The sequence below is a fragment of the Loxodonta africana genome, chromosome 25 (genome assembly GCF_030014295.1).
Source record: "Loxodonta africana isolate mLoxAfr1 chromosome 25, mLoxAfr1.hap2, whole genome shotgun sequence".
Taxonomy (NCBI): Eukaryota; Metazoa; Chordata; class Mammalia; order Proboscidea; family Elephantidae; genus Loxodonta; species Loxodonta africana.
In genome coordinates, this window is record NC_087366.1 from 20,058,840 (window position 1) to 20,076,405 (window position 17,566).

At 42.1% G+C, this 17,566-nt stretch overlaps 1 protein-coding gene across 1 annotated transcript in view; it reads right to left on the bottom strand.

Annotated features, from left to right (window-relative positions):
- Window positions 1-2,449: 2,449 nt before the first annotated feature.
- RGSL1 (regulator of G protein signaling like 1) overlaps window positions 2,450-17,566 on the bottom strand; it is a 92,589-nt gene continuing 77,472 nt past the window's right edge. The window contains exons 19-20 of the mRNA XM_064276482.1: window positions 17,119-17,214; window positions 2,450-2,553 (exon numbers count right to left, since the gene is read on the bottom strand). Coding sequence (XP_064132552.1) covers window positions 2,450-2,553; window positions 17,119-17,214 — 200 coding nt within the window. The remainder of the gene's footprint in view (window positions 2,554-17,118; window positions 17,215-17,566) is intronic.

Here is a 17,566-nt window from a genome sequence, read left to right on the forward strand (position 1 = left end):
GAAAAATGTACTAAGATAGATAGAGTGGTCTTTGGGTATACAAATCATTATGAGTGTGGGGTTTAATTATTGTTCATTCCAAAATCCAGGAGATAATTGGGGATTATTTTCAGGAGAAGGTTCCAGATCTGGTGATTTATATCTATCAGAAAAGTAGACAAGTGCCTGAAAGCTCCTGGGTAAACTGGGGCTCATCCCAGGGCTCTTCATCATAACTTTCCAGACCTTGCTTCTTTTGTTCAATGGACTCCCCAGTTGTTTCCACTTTGTGACGATAAACCATCTCAGGTATAATACAAAGCAATTTGGGGAAATATTCCTATCCTGGAGATTCATTGTTACTTCTTACAATCAATTTTTTCACCAACATTTTATCATCATTCTACCTCTGTCTCTGTGGAAATGTGAAAAAAAATTAGTAAGTATGGATTGTTGTGTTTGAAAATCATAAAGAAGAAAGTTATTTGTGTTTGACAGAATATATTAGGGGCCACTGAGCTTCTGTTAAGGGCGATGGAATAATTTCAGATTTAAGGGTGTTGGTTGAGCAACATGATAAACATAATGTCACTGAATAGTACATGTGAAGATCGTTGAAGTGGCAAGTGCTTTGTTACATATGTATTTACCACAAAAAGAGACCATATATTTCACATTAAAGTGGCTGAGGCGATGGCAGAAAAGCCATTAGCTAAAAAATCTTAGGCATAAATTAGGACTGAAAAGCTGTCCAGAGGAAGAATTGTTAACTGTAATAAACCTGTTACCATTGAGTCGATTCTGACTCATAGTAACCCTATGAGATAGAGTAGAACTGCCCTAGAGCATTTCTAAGGAGCAACTGGTGAATTCGAACTACCAACCTTTTTGGTTAACAGCTGAACTCTTAACCACTGCATAATAAGCATTTTTTATATATATATATATGAGAAATTAAAACATATGCTGACACAAAAACTTGAACATGAGTGTTCATAGCAGTACTATTCATAATAGCCCAAAAGGGGAATGTCTTAGGCTGGGTTCTCTAGAGAAGTAAAACCAGTGAAGCATATAAAAATACATTAAAAAAAAAAAAAAAGAAAACATATAGACAGACTTATATCAAGGAAATGGCTCACACAGCTGTAGAGGCTGGAACGTCCCAAGTCTGTGTGTCAGGCTGGAGGCTTCTCATGACTCACCTAGCTGCAGGGGCCAAGATCAGCTGTCAGACCCCAGGCCCATGGGTCACAGATTGCAGAGACCAACAAATCCCAAACTTGGCAGGTAAGATAGCAGGTAAGCCGCGAGCTCCAGTCCCAAGAACTGGAGGTCAGATGAACAGGAATCAGCTGTAGGATCCAGAGTGAGCAAAAGCCAGCAAGCTTTGCTAGAGAGTCTGTCTATATAGGATCCAGACCATATCACCAAAGAAACTCCCTTTCAACTGATTGGCTGCTCATAGCAGATCTCATCACGAAAGTGATTACATTATATCAGATCTCATTATGGAAGTGATTACATCATTACATAGCTGCCAAACTCCTTTTTAACTGCCAAACCACTGAGAATCATGGCCTAGCCAAGTTGACAAACAACTTTAACCATCATATGGAAATAACGCAAATGTCCATCAACTAATAAGTAGATAAATAAAATGTGGTATATCCATATGTCTTAGTTATCCAGTGCTGCTATAACAGAAATACCACAAGTGAATGGCTTTAACAAAGAGAAATTTATTCTCTCACAGTCTAGTAGGCTAGAAGTCCAAATTCAGGGTGCCAGCTTCAGGGGAAGTCTTTCTCTCTGTCGGCTCTGAAGGAGGTCCTTGTCATCAATCTTACCCTGGTCTCAGTGCAGGGACCCCAGGCCCCAAAGGACACAATCTGCTCCTGACACTACTTTCTTGGTGGTATGATTTCCCCCTCATCTCCCACTCTGCTTGCTTCTCTCTTTTATATCTCAAAAGAGATTGATTTAAGACACAACCTAATCTTATAGATTGAGTCCTGCCTCATTAACATAATTTCATCTAATCCTGCCTCATTAACATCACAGAGGTAGGGTTTACAACAAAAAGAAAAATCACATCATACAGTACTAGGAGTCATGGAGTAGCCAAGCTGACAGATATTTTGGGGGGACACAATTCAATCTGTAACATTCTACCCTTTGGCCTCCCAAAATTCATGTCCTTGCCACATGTAAAACACATTCACCCCATAATATCATAACAAAGGTCTTAACTCAAACTCCATGTCCGAAATCCAAAAATTCCCCTTCATCTGTGAAATCTAAAATACAACTTATCTGCTTCCAATGGTGAAACAGGCACAAGCCAGACTTTTCCATTAGAAACGGTAGAAATTGGAGGGAAAGAAGGGATAACAGGCAGCAAGCAAGTCAGCAGAACACATTACATTAGCCCTCAAGGCTTGAAAATAATCCTCTGTTCTGAGACCATTTAGAAAATGGCTCTGCCCTCCAGACTCTGGGTATTGGCCACACTCTCCAGATCCTGCAAGGAGGCCTCTCGGCCCTGGGCTTCAGCTCCACCTTCCAGGTCCACTGGAATGGCAACACTGCTCCCTCAGCTTTGGGTGGTGACTCCATTCTCCTAGTCCATCTGAGTGGTGAGTCGAAAACTCTTTAGAAACTCAAGAGGCCATGGCTCTACACTTTGAGACTGAAGCAGCTCTGCTTCCTGTGTTTCTTGTCTCTTCAGCTTCTGCTTCCTGGTTCCTTGGCCTCTCGGCACCTTGGGCCTCACCACACGAGTCTGCTCTGCTCAGGCAAGTGTTTCAAACCTCTTTAGCTCCACTAATAAGTGCCTGGAGGCACTCTACTCTGCCAGGCACTCAACTATCTCTCTGCAAGTTGGTTCCAGTGCCGCCTTGCACTGTTCTGGTTCTGCTGCTGCTTCTTGCAGTCTGTGCTGGCTCCAGTATAACAACTCTCTTCACTTCCTTCTGAGTCCTTACCAGAATTGTCTTAGATATTCATTATTTCACCAACAGTCTCTTCAAGGCAACTTAGGCTTTTACTATTAGGCGCTTAAACTCTTCCAGCCTCTATCCGTTCAGTTTCAAAACTGCTTCCACATTTTCAAGATCTGTTAGAACAGCACCCCACTCCCAACACCAAATTCTGTCTTAGTTATCTAGTGCTGCTATAACAGAAATACCACAGGTGGATGGCTTTAACAAAGAGAAACTTGTCCTCTCACAGTCTAGTAGGCTAGAAGTCCGAATTCAGGGTACCAGCTTCAGGGGAAGGCTTAATCCCTCTTGGCTCTGGAGGAAGGTCCTTGTCATCAATTTTCCCCTGGTCTAGGAGCGTCTCAGTGCAGGGACCCCGGGCCCCAAAGGACACGATCTGCTCCTGACACTACTTTCTTGGTGGTATGATGTCCTCCCTACCCGCCACTCTGCTTGCTTCTCTCTTTTATAGCTCAAAAGAGATTGATTTAAGACACAACCTAATCTTGTAGATTGAGTCCTACCTCATTAACATAGCTGCATCTAATCCTCCCTCATTAATGTCACAGATTTACAACACAAAGGAAAATCTCATCAGATGACAAAATGGTGGACAATCACACAACACTGGGAATCATGGACTAGCCAAGTTGACAGATATTTTTTGGGAACCCAATTCAATCCATAACACCATACAATAGAACATTATTCAGCAATAAAAAGGAATGAAGTACTGATGCATGTTACAACATGGACGAACCATGAAAGCATTGCACTGAGAGAAGCCATTCACAAAAGATCATATACTGGTGATTCTATTTATATGAAATGTCTAGAAGAGGCAAATCTATAGCGACAGATAGTAGTTCAATGGTTGCCTAGGGCTAGGGGAGGTTTGTGAAGAAGAATCGAGAGTGAATACTAATGGAGTTGGTGTTTCTTTTTGGGATGACAAAAATCTTCTAAAAATTAGGTAATGGTAACACAACACTGTGAGTGTGTTAAAAAACGACACTAAATTGTACACTTTAAATGAGTGAACTGTATGATAAATTAATTATGCCTCTGTTACAAAAAATTTTTTAAATAAAAATAATGTAACATTGCTTATATCTCTTAGTTCACAGAGTACCTGTGACAACTTTTTTCTTTAAACAAAGGTGGGGGAAATGTGAATTCATAGCAAAATCATTAAACTTGTCATTGATGCTATGATAATCCAGGTAGTAAAATAACAGAGGTTAGACTAAACTGGGTGACTGTGTACGTGCAAGAAGAAAGTTACAAAATACTTCTTTTGGAGAAATAAAACATTATGCTTATTTTTTTATAAGTTGGTAAAATGCATTTGTTTTCTTGCCTCTAGAAAGGAAACAGGAGCCACCGCACACGGAACGAATTGAGGCTAACTATCGCTGGTCTTGGAGGGAAACCATGGAGATACTGAGTTGTCATCAGGAAGGCAACTACAGCAAAATCTAGAACTATTTCCCTCATCTATTTTTTTTTTTTTAAGGCATGGCGCAAGCGCACATAGAGCTCTCAGGGAGGCGGACCAGGGCCCCTTTCCTGGAGCAAAACAGCGTTATGTCGTATAGGCAACATTTCTTTTAATAATGACCTGAAGCCAGTCCAGAGAAGGCTGACTGGAGTGGCCAAGGGGACAAGGCTTCTTCAGCAACAAAGGGAATGGCAATATCAGTAGCTCTTGACTCTGGCTGTACATTAGAATTACCTGGGAAGCTTTTAAAAAACAGTGATGCCTGGGTCCCACCCAAGACATCAGAATCTCAAGGGCATGAGCGGGGAGGGAGGAATCTCTCAGGGATTCCAACCTGCCACCAGGTTGAGGGCCACTGGCATATAGGTAGTCCTTGACTTAAGAAGTATTTCATTTATGCACGGCACTTATGACTGCGAGTGTCTCTAGAACATTGCATCTTCCTGGGAGGAAGTTATAGGAAAATGCATGCAGGGGATATGGGAAAAATTGCTGAATTGTGTGATAATGCTCCAAGATTTGATCAGGATAATACGATGAAAGAGATCATCTATGAAAATCTATGGAAATTGAATATCTATGAAAATTGTCCATATGGCAAGACTTTAGAACTTAGTATCACCGACATGGAACAGTGAGTGCATAGACCACCTAGAAGGGGAATAGACAGATCAGGACTTTTGAATTTTGAAGAGGAAAGCAATGCTGCAGAAGAAAGAAATAATGAGGAAAAGGAAGGAGAGAAGTTATCAAAAATTTTTACAGTAAAAAGATTAGTTGGAGTTTTTTCTAAACTCAGGGGCTTCAGTTGTTTGAAAACATCTACCCAAACACTGATCGCTTTGCTAAAGTCGATAGGCAGATTTGAGAAGCAGTGAGATGTTACAATGAAACATATGAAGAAAAAAAGAAAAGAACCGGACAGCCGATTCTCACTAGTCTTCTGACTAGAAATGCCATCCCCGTTCCCATGGATAATCCACATGATCCAGACCGTCCACAAGTGGTGTTATTACCCCAACCGATGAAATGCCAATGTCCGACTCTTCAGCATCAGGGTAGATTTTTATGATCTGTGTACTTTTTATGTATGTATGTATTAAAATGTATCTGTAAGTTTATATTGATGTTTTGAAAGCAAAAAGACAAATAAAGATCAGATTTATAAAGATACTGATAATAAAAGGCAACAATAATGAAAACCAAACCAAAACAAGCAAGCAGAAAAACAATGAGGTATTTGACTTTAGTCAGAACCAACTTACGTCGGAGTCATCAGAATGGAACCTCACTGTAAGTCAGGGACTACCTGTATACTACACAGGAAATAGAAAAAAGTTGTGGTTAATAGTGAGAGCTTTGGAGACAGGATTTCAGCATTCACATCTCAGATCAGCAAATACTAAGTTTGTAATGTTGAAGACATTATTTAAACTTTCTAAGCCTTGGTCTTTTTACCTATAGAATGTGGGTAAGAATAGTATCTTCCTCATAGATTTACTGAAAGATTAATTCAGGACACACGTACAGTGGAACATAACTGAGCCGTAAAGAGAAATGAAGTTCTGATACATGCTATGACATGGATGAACCTTGAAAACATTATTCTGAGTGAAATAAACCAGACACAAAAGGACAAATATTGTATGATCCCACTTACATGAAATATCTAGAATAGACAAATGCATAAAGACCAAAGTGGATTAATGGTTACGAAGGGCTGGGGGAGGAGGGAACGAGGAATCACTGTTTAAGGGACACTGAGTTTTTGTTAAGGGTGATGAAAAAATTTGTAAACAGATAAAGGTGACGGTTGCGCAACGTGGTGAACGTAATTTATGTCACTGAATTGTACACATAAAAAGTGAAATTTGGTGTTATGTATATTTTCACCACAATTAAAGAAAAACATATAAGTGCTCAGTAAATGTTAGTTGTTACATTCCGTTGCCATGTAATTACCTTCCTTCTCTCTCCCCACTATGCCTCCCTCTTGCCCATGTAGGGCATACTAAACTGCCCGTGGTTCTCAGAATATGCCTGGCTCCTTCACATCTCAGTGTTGATGTGTGCTATTCCTATAGTTGAGCCATCTCCCAGCCCCCCTCCTTCCTGATTGTTTGTCAGTCTGCTCTCCCTCCTTCCTGCCTCAGCTCAAGTACGCCCTTTGTAGGAAGCTCCCTTGACTCCAGTTGATACTGCATATCTTCCCGTTTGTTGCTCCAATTCCAGTCTCCACCCTACTCTCTGTCCCCTCTCCGACCTGGGTGGCCTATATCAAAGAACTCCCTCACTTTCTGGCCGATGAGTGGATTTGGCCAATGAGAAGTCTCAGCAGGAAATCAAAGGAAGGGCAAAGGATAATATTGGAATCCCTGGGTGGTGCAAAGGGTTAAGTGATAGGTGGCTAACTGAATGGTTGGAGGTTTGAGTCTACCCACAGGTGCCTTGGAAGAAAGGTTTCAGACTCTTCTTAAAAACCAGCCATTGAAAACTGTAATGAAGCACCAGGACTCACCTAAATCCAAGACGGATAAGAATCAGGATCAGCACAAGCTGGTTCCTATGAGGTGGAGGTCAGACATACCTTCACTCCCCAACTTCTTCACCATTTCTGACACCAGCCATCCCCTCCCCCCACAGCCCCCCAGCACTCTATTTCTGTGCTAGTTTCAATAATTTGTTGTAATGGCCACACAGAACTCACAGACTATACTCACAGTCAGGTGGTTTATTAGGGAAGTAACAGGATACAATTTGGGATTAGGAACAACTGGTAAGTAACAGGAACAACTCGGGATCAGGATCAGGTTGCACACAGGTGAGGTTTGGATAGCCTATCCAAGCCTTTAAAGTATACAGCACATCTGTTGTGAATTGAATTGCGTCCCCCTAAAAATACATGCTGTAAATCCTAACCTCTATGCCTGAGCAGTTCTACTCTGTCCTATAGGGTTGCTATGAGTTGGTGGGTGATGCCAGTGGTTATAATTCTATTTTGGAATGGGTTGACTTTGTTACGTCAATGAGACAGGATTAGTGTAGGGTGTGTCTGGAGTCAATCTCTTTTGATATATAAAAGAGATTAAACAAGCAAGCTAATGAGCAGAGATGGGGGAAGAGAAATACCAAGCCACATGAAGATCACCCAGGAACAGAAGCTCAGAAGAGACAAGGACCTTCCTCCAGAGCCAACAAAGAAAGAAAGCATTCCCCTATAGCCAGCAGCCTGAATTCAGACTTCTAGCCTCCTAAACTGTGAGAAAACAACAAATTTCTGCTTGTTAAAACCACCCACTTTTGGTATATATGTTATAGCAGCACTAGATAACTGAGATAACATCCACCCCTTCTTCAGTGCAGGACAGCTTCCAACCAGGACAGTTGCTCTCAGTTGTGCAAGTAGACAGGCCCTTTTCTCAGCTGTGCGCAGCCACCCCTCAGTTGTGCATGCCCCCTTTCAGCCATGCACACCTCTCTGCCTTTGCCCACCCTATCATCTGCCTCTCTGCTAACTGGTCCAGCTCATAGCCAGTGTAGCAGCTTGCTCAGCTCTCTTAACTGCTTTCCTAGCAGCAGCTTTCTGCCATCACCACTGATGCTGTCACAGGGCCCCTTCTGCATCTGTCGCCACCTGTGTCCACAGGGTCCCATGCAGGCCTCTCACTGTTTTCAATGTTACAGCCCTTGACTATGACTTAAACTCACTGACTTGTACACATACTTGCACCACATTACAACTCTTTTAGGAAACTCCTTGTTTCCTCTCTCTTTTCTTCTCTCTTCTCTCCTTTCCTCTAAAAACCTCTGTGGGGTTGACTGCTTATATAAGCAAACTCTGTCTATTTGAAAGCATGGTTCTCCCAGCAGAACCACAAAATCGACCTATCCCCACAAGTCACTCAATCCTATTCAGTGGATTTTCAACCTGATATTTGCATAGCAAATAGACCAACCCTGCAAGGTGTGTAAAATAGACCAATCACAGAGAAGACCGCAGCCCAGGGCCAGACAAAAAGTATCAAACCATCAAGTTGTTTACAGCTTACCCAGGAACAGTTAGTCAACCAGGGAAAACCCTGAGGCAAAAATAACAAACACTCTGGGGTAAAAAACAACCTGGGAGCTCCTCCAAAGAACTAGGGCAAAAACAACTCCTCAGGGTTTAGGAAAAAAACCTCTTAAGTTATTTTTTCAAAGAACCAAGGCAAAACGCCACATAAAGGAACTCAATTCACCACAAAAGTTCTATGCAGCATAGTTCTACTCTGACATACATGGGGTCGCCATGAGTTGAAATCAACTCCATGGCAACTGGTTTTTGGTTATTTTTTCCCTTAGCTCCCTCCTGCTGGCCTGTGAAGGTCACTGCTCCTGGCAAGGAGGTCCTATTTTCACATTTCTCTCCTTCTGGGATCTACTTGCCACTCTCTTCCCTTATCCTTAGGGTCTAGGGATAGTACTGGAGCCCCTGTGTAACTAGGTCAGGGATGCTGCACTCTCCCTTATGGTCTCCCTACACCCATCTGTGTCTTTGTAAATAGTTCCTTTATTAAACCGAACTTAGATTGTTCTGAGAGTGCCATCTCTTTTCTGCTGGGACCTTTCCTGCGTCTTCCCATGGCCCCCTCCCTCCCCACTGTCTGTGACATCACACAGGTTGGTAGTTCTCTGTGTATGTGTGGGTTTAATTTCCAAATTTCTTTGACAGGTGGTCGCTGGAAGCAGAAACAAGGTCTCACATAAACAATATTAAAATAGGCATTGAATTTGTCAAATGAGGCCATCAAAAGCTCATTTAGACCAAATGTAATTGAAGTACAAATGTTATAGGGAGGCCCAGTTTCATATACATCTTTCCTTTCCCTTAATCAAGTTGCCCAGAGAACTTGGAGTGCCCCTTCCCTCCCTCCTTCCTGTAGTCCCTTGAACATCATTCCTCGATCCTCCCTTTATCCACAGGGACTTTGCACTTACAACTTACCTTCACCCATGGAGATTTCAGTGTGGGGTCTCAAGGGACAGGGTTGGCATAGAGTATTCCTCCATCAAAGTAGATTCTTCCTTCAAGAGACCCTACTGGGGTCTCTGCCTCTGCCCCTGACCCAACTCCAGTCAGCCTCAGTATTGGCCTCAGTAAACAAATTCCCAGGCCCATTCCATCTTTTCAGGGTTGTTAGATCATATACAGGAAATCTAGTTATATTTAAATTTCAAGTCAACAATGAATACTTCTTTAGTGTTAAGTATATCCCATGCAATATTTGGGTATATGTATACTAAAAAATTATTTGTTGCTTATTTGAAATTCACATTTAACTGGACCTCCTGTTTGCTGAGTCTGGAAATTCTACTTCTCTTCAACCCTTTTATCTACCTTTTCCTTTCCACCCTACCTACCCAAACACATATTTTTGCACTTCTCAAGAAAAAATGACCAGTATAGACTCCCTAATTTTCCTCCGGCATTTAAGTGAATTGTTGTGTCTTTTTGAACAGAATATCAGTGTGGCAACAAGGAAGCATCACAGATTTTGGAGCCACTTACTAGGTATGTAGCTGAAGTTGCCACCCTACTTCTTGATGCCTCCATTACCTCATCTGTAAAATAAGACTTATGATTCCCATTCCTGCTGGCTGTCACATAGTAAGTGCTCAATAAAGAGTCTCAATATTTTAAGGCATCTCTTCGGAGGTGAGGGCACAGGAGGAAGTCATCTTATCACCTGTTATGGATTGAATATTGTTCTCCAAAAAGATATGTTGAAATCCTAACCCCTGGTACCTGTGAACATGACCTTGTTTGTAAATAGGGTCTTTGAAGATGTTATTAGTTAACTGAGGTCATATTGGAGTAGAGTGAGGCCTAACCCAATATGAGTGGTATCCTTATAAAAGACAAGAGAGACAGAGACAGGGAAGACAGCCGTGTGACAACAGAGCTACACTGCAGCTTCAAGCCAAGGAATACTTGAGGTTACTAGAAACTGGAAGAGAAAGGAAAAGATCTTCCCCTACAGCCTTTGGATTGAACATGACCCAGATGATGCCCTGAATCTGGACTTATAGCCTCCAGAACTGTGAGAAATAAATTTCTGTTCTTACAACCACTCATTTTGTTACAGCAGCTCTAGGAAACTAATATATCCCCTATTAACAGTAAACATATATGAATCCTCCAAAGCACTACATATGCATTAGGAATTAATAGATTTTGTGGATGTCGTGGCCACTTAATCACTATGGATCATGTAGCTTTTAGAAAAAATGCATTCAGAACTTCCCCAGGAATTAACTGTTCAACTACACCACTCCTGGTCATCACTTCCTTCCTCCATGTTCTGGGAACTTTATGGAAAAAGTGGAAAGAGAGGTATCAACTAACATCCCCACCCTACACTCTGTGCCCTGCCCTGTGCACTTTGCCTATGTTATCTCAAGTTAGTCCTCCAATGCCCCTATGAGGTATGTGTTACCACCTCCATTTCACACACAGGGTGTTGGGACTTGGCCAGGTTGAGTAATTTGCTCATGATCACACAGTTACTAAGGCATGGAGATGGAATTTAAAGCTAGCCTGACTCATGGAAAAACTTTGAAGGGATAGCAGCAGGGCCTTCTGGTGTGGGTTTGGTGTGAGGTAGGGAAGGGGCCTCGTGTTGGAGCCTCCTGGATGAGACCAGCTAGCCCCTGGACCTGATCCAGGACTGGATTATTATTTCCAGGAATCTCTTGAATCGGAAATGAAGTTTAGGAGTTCTCTGGACACAACACATTGTTCTCTCTTCCTTTTCAGGACCCGTGGGACATACAGTATTCCCACCCATTTTTCCTGCTCTCAGGTTTTTTGGGACCTACTTTTCCCACTAAAAGTATTTGCTGCCCTCCAGTGGGGACTTGTGTAATAGTGAAATGCGAAAGAAATGTTCATTGAAGCAAAATAGTTGGGGTATCAGTCTTAAATGTGAGGTAGCTCCTCCAGAAAGTGTGATTGGGTAAAATTTTTCTCTTTTGGATTTTGCACAGCTATATGAGCCTTGTAAACATAATTATGGTTTCCTTGTGATAGTTAGGGAGGTCTGGTGGGTTTTGTTTTTGTGTGTGTGTTGCAATACACCCTGCCACCAGTGACTGGGGGGACAGACAGGCGCTCAGCAACCCTGGCACACAAGAACCCCCCGAGGCTTGTGGAAACCATGTATTCCAAAATCAAATTTCTCAAAATCTGTATTACCAATCAAAAATTTAAACACATCCATAACTTAGCATGCTTCCGTTAATGAAAACACATGATATTTAAAAAAAAAAAAAAATTCAAAGCAGAAAATAATAGGGTCTTGAAAGGGTTAAGGAGAGGACACAAAGCCTATAGAAAGTGAATATGGACATCCTTTATTCTGGCTAATGTTCTTGTGTTTCTGGTTGAGGTGAGCAGTGAGGACTGGCACCCTGAAAGGCTGCTCATGCAGACTACCTTCTCCTCTGTGGCCACACTTGGATCAGTTGGAGGCACTCAGAATGGAGGGGCAGATGTCCTTTGACATGGCTGTGGAAAGAGGGGAGATTTCATGTCACCACCTGACACACATATCTGAAAAGGCTCTCAAAGGTGGAAGGGAAGTCACTCTCAGTATCTCTTGCTTTATTCTGCTTTCCTGTGCCTCTTTTGTCACTGTTTAGTCTGAACAGGTTGTGCATTGCCTAAAAAATATAAAAGTCCTTAAATCATCAAGAATTACTGGAATTCAAAACAATTTTCATAAAGAAAAATAACATTTGATACTTCTTTATAGTGCTAATTAAAAATTATAACTGATCATTTATTTGATTTTCAGGTCAATAGCATTGTCTATCCTAATTGATTAATGAAGGCATAAACTATACCTTCCAGTTTCTCCATTATATCCCAGCACTTAACACAGTTAATTTACTCATGCATCAAACACATATTTATTGGGCAGCTATTATGTGCATATCACCATGCTAGGTACTGGAGGTGCAAAGAAAAAGACAACATGGTCCTTGACCTTCAAAAGTCTATAGTATAGTAGGTGAGGCAGATACACAAAAAAGCATTTTCAAAGAGGGACGATAATGCATCTTGGAAAGAAAAAGGAGAGGGTGAGAGGGAACAGGAGGTATCATGGGAGTGACACCTGGTTTCACCAGGTGAAGAAATGGAAGGACATTTCAGGCAATCATGTTGCTGGAGAATGGGGTGTCTTAGGGAGTGAGGCAAGAAATGAGCCTGGAACCCTAGTTTGGGGTCAAATTGTCAAAGGCCTTGTATGTCACACTAATGAGTTGAGGCCTTTTCAATCAGGAAAAGAAAGGGAATGAAGGCTTTTACACTGAGGAAATGACAAGATCAGACTGCTCTTAGTGTAAGGGATGAAACAGATGTGTGCCAAGTGTAGGTGGAGAGGGGGCAGGGAGATTAAAACATGGAGGTTACTTCAAAGTGCCAGCAACAGAAGATGAGAGCCTCAACTAAGGCAGTGCTGGTGTAGGATAGAAAGGGGAGACTGGACAGGACAGAGACATTTCCAAGGCAGAACTAGCAAGCTTCCTGTCACTGCAGTTAAAATGTGGAAGGGGAGGAGCAAGCATGAGTTGAGGATGACTCTAAATTTCTAGCTTGGAAGACTGGGTTGTTGGTAATGTAATGATCAGAGGTAGGGAATAAAGAAGGCAAAGCTGGTTTGAATTAAATTTGCTGTGTCCATTAGGTAATTGGAAATACGGATTCTGAGTTTAGAAAAGAAGTTGGGACTAGGGGTTTCAATTCAATGGGAGAGTGTGTGTTGTAAGAAGACAAGTTCAACAGTAGAGACATAGGGAGCCCTGATATTTAAGGAGAAGGCAAAGGAAGAGTTAAGAAGTCTGAAAAAGTATAGTCAAAGAAATTAAAAAAAAAAAAAAAAAGTCGTAGAAGAAGAAAATGGTGTTACCAAGATTCTAGGAGGCAGTAACATATCAGAGACAAAGATTCTGTGTTTCCACACATATTTGTGGGGAAGTTAGTCTAGGGACTGTGATAGGCAGAATAATGGCCCCCCCCAAGACATCCATCTCTCCCACAACCCCTGGAGCCTGTGAATATGTTATCTCACATGGCGAAAAGAATTTTGAAAATAGAATTAAGGTTAAGGACCTTAATCTAGAGAGTATTCTTGATTTTTTGGGTAGGCTGAATGTAATCACATGATCCCTTAAAAGTAGAAGATGAAGGTAAAAGAGTGGCTGACAGAGATGCCATGTTGGAAGAAGAAGCAGGAGAGTTTTTAAAGTGTGAAGGAGACCAACCAACCCACTGTTGCTGCCTTTGAAGATGGAGGAAAGAGGTCAAGAGCCAAGGAATGCGGGCAGCTTCTAGAAGCTGGGAATAGCCCTCAGCTGACAGCCAGCAAGGATAGACGGACCTCAGTCCTACAACTACTGAGCAACTCTTACACTGAATTCCTTGAATCCCATTCAAGGGACAGAATGTTGTCAATAACCCAATTTAGTAAGGAAACAGATCCTCCCCCAGATGCTCCAGAAAGGAATGCAGTCCTGTTGATACTTTGATATTAGTTCTCTAAGTCCCATGTTAGACTTACAGAAATGTAAAATAATAATTTTCTGTTGTTTTAAGCTGCTAAATTTATGATAATTTGTTATGGCAGCAATAGAAAATACAGGAATTAAAGTAGGCCGACCCCTTACCTGCCTCTTTTGTCTCAGATTTTTCCTTAGATGTCAGTGACCCCTTTGGGCCTACTGTTGGACTTCTCTTCTTCCCCTCCTATGCTCATGCTCACTGTCCAAGATAGACCCAGGACCCAAATCTAATTCCAAGGGGAAAGAAAAAGCTTAAAGCAATGATTATAATTTGTTAGTTAGGCTGTGGGCCAATCTTGCCCCCTGCCAAGTTGTGTTTGACCTGTGTAGTATAATAAAACATCTAAATTTCCCTATTTTCTCTCCTTCCTTTCAAGTAAGAAGGTCTTGCAACACTGGGTTGGCTGGCTGGAGTTGAGTATTGCTGTCACTGTGGTGTTCCCCAGTTCATTGTGGTCTCTTCCACTCCCTGTCATCTCTCATGGGGTGCCCTACTCATGTATATTTTCTGCCTGCATTCTGTAGGTGAGTGACATTGTGACACTAGCTTAATGCTTGCTGTAAGAACATGCTAGATCTGGGAATCTCTACAAGAAGTACATAAGAAACCAAAGAAAACAATCAGTAAGACTCAATAAAAGAGCAAGTAGTTTCCCATTCTGCAGAATCCTAGTGTTATGAGGTCTTCTAAATAACATATTTGTGTGTGCTATGTACCCGTACTTGAGTATTCCCATGGGTGAACACGGGGTACATGCAGAAAGAGAGGGACAGAATTAAGAAATAGGAAGATAGGCAAGTTGAATTATCTTTCTTTTCCTTAAGCGGGACACACCTACTCCCAATATGTAGGCTCAGCTATGCTCTAGTCCTACACGTGGGTATTTAGGCATGTAGCCCTGAGTTGGTATTTTATTAGCTCCTCATTAATCACTCTTGTTGCTGACCTAACATCTTTGGTTTCATGCCCTTGAATTGTTCCTTTTTAACTAAGATTTTTCCTAGATACCTCAGTGCCAATAATTGGGCTTTTCTCTATTCCCTTCTTGGGATATTACCTCAATTCCTTGCCTGATTTTCAGGAATTGGAATTTTGTCTCACACGGTCTATTTCTTCTATTTTTGACATCCTGCTCTGAAGCCCTAGTACTGTTATTTTGCTCCCACTATCCTGGATAGTGCAAATGGTTCAGTGATCGACTGCCACCCGAAAGGTTGGTATCTTGAACCCACCCAGAAGTGCCTTGGAAGACAGGCCTGGAGATCTGCTTCCAAAAGGTCACAGCCTTGAAAACCTACGGAGCAGTGCTACTCTGCACACATGGGATCATCATGAGATGGAATCAACTTGAGGGCAACTAAAAACAACAACCTTTCTTCTGGGTCTTCCTTACCCTGAACGCTCACCTGGTTGGACCTTCTAGTGGCCTGAGAGGCTCTCAACACCTTGCCTACATCCAAACCTGCTCCATAGTCGTGTCTGCCTGCACTCTTCCTGGACCTCCCACAATCACAGTCCCACCCAGATGGTCTCAAAGTCCTAGGTTTTCATGAGCCCTGTTCTGATATCACACCATTATCTATCCTTGGGAAAAGTCTAGGAAATAAAAGATCAGCTGAGCAGTAAACTGTGACTTCTGCAACCCAAGAAGACAATGAGCCAACCTCCCCAATCATCTAAAGTGGCGGGCTCGTCTAGGAAATTCTGTTATTTTACCCTTGATTTTATTCGAAGGACAGAAAATGGGCGTAGATACTCTAAAATGATGACTGACAACTGTTTAGGCCTTTAGGCAAAAAATTTTTTGCAAAGTCTCTTTATCTATTAATTGGCAAATGAGCAGAACACTGTGTTTGAAAAGTTACATAGTGGGGTTACCACAGAATGAGCACTGGACAAAGAATCAGAAGTAGCGTGTTCTAGTCCAGACTCTGCCATTTACTACCTACTAATCTTGGGGGGAAACTCTGGTGGTGTAGTGGTCAAAAGCTATGGCAGCTAACCGAAAGGTTAGCAGTTCAAATCCACCTGGCACTCCTTAGAAACCCTATGGGGCAGTTCTACTCTGTCCTGTAGGTTCGCTATGAGTCAGAATCGACTTGATGGCAATGGTTTTTTTTGTTTGTTTGTTTAATCTCGAGGGAGGATCCCTGGGTGTTGCAAACAGTAAATGTCCTTGGCTGCTAACTAAAATGTTGAAGGTTCAAGTTCACCCAGAAATACCTCAGAAGAAAGATTTGGTGATTTACTTCTGAAAAATCAGCCCCTGAGAACCCTATGGAGACCCTGGTAGTGGTAAAGAACTACAGCTGCTAAAAAAGGTTGGCAGTTCGAATCCACCAGGCAGTCCTTGGAAATCCTATGGGGGAGTTTTACTCTGTCCTATAGGGTCACTATGAGTCAGAATTGACTCGACAGTAACGGGCTTGGTTTGATTTTTTTTGAAAACCCTGTGACCAACATCACTGAAAAATTTGTGTAGAAATTGTAGAATGGGAGCCTAAACTTCTGTGTAAACCTTCACCAAAAACACAATCTAATGTGGCCCCACTATAGGAGACTAGGGCCACAGGATTTATTATAGGGATAAGAAGACCAGTAACAGGAGCCTCCAGGAAGCAGGAGGTATGGGATGGGGGTCCTGCTCAACCCAGCAGATGGTTTTAGAGTGATGGGAAAGCAATATTTGGGATGTTATGATTGTTTCTTAATAAAGATTGTATACCATGCCCGGAAATGGGCAGAGATGTCAGCAGAGGTATAGAGTAGCTTAAGGTACCCGCCTTTCCAAGGCAATACAAGAATCAAGAGGATAAGATTATTCATATGGGAGCTATGCGTGGACCAGGCTCTGCAAGAAGAGTCAGGGGATGCACATTCTAGTCCATCTCTGCCACTCATAAGCTGTGTAATCTTGAGTATATCACTTCATATTTGGTGGTCTTACTTCCTTCATGGTCAATAAAGGGACTGGACACGCTGGCCTTAAGGTCATCCTCTAATTGAGCAGTGGACTTTTAACATCAGTAGAGTTCCAGCTCTAAACTTACAGTTTTGGGCTCCTGGACTGGCTGCCACTTCCCGCTGCTGAGGGCGAAACCACTCGATACCTCTGAGCAGGCTGAACCTCAGAACAGCATGGTCTCCTGGGAAAAACAAGGGGCAGGGGACGTTCAAAACTTTTACAGCAACATATGACAAAGTAAATATTTCTAAATAAGCAAGAAAAGAGCTTGTTTCATAATCCTTATGTTACAGGACATTAGTGCTAAAACTTCATCTAAATGCAAACCTTTGTATCTCAGATGAAGATTCTGAGGTTAAGCGATGGGGAAGCAATGTGCTTAAGGTCACTCAGCTCACATGCAAAGAGTCTCCAGGTCTGGAATCCAAGTGACTTGACCCTTTAATTCAGGGCATACTGCTGCACTCTTCCTTCTTTTGACACAAGACAAGACTTGGAGATTTACTTCCTGGGAGCTCAAAGGTAGGAAATAA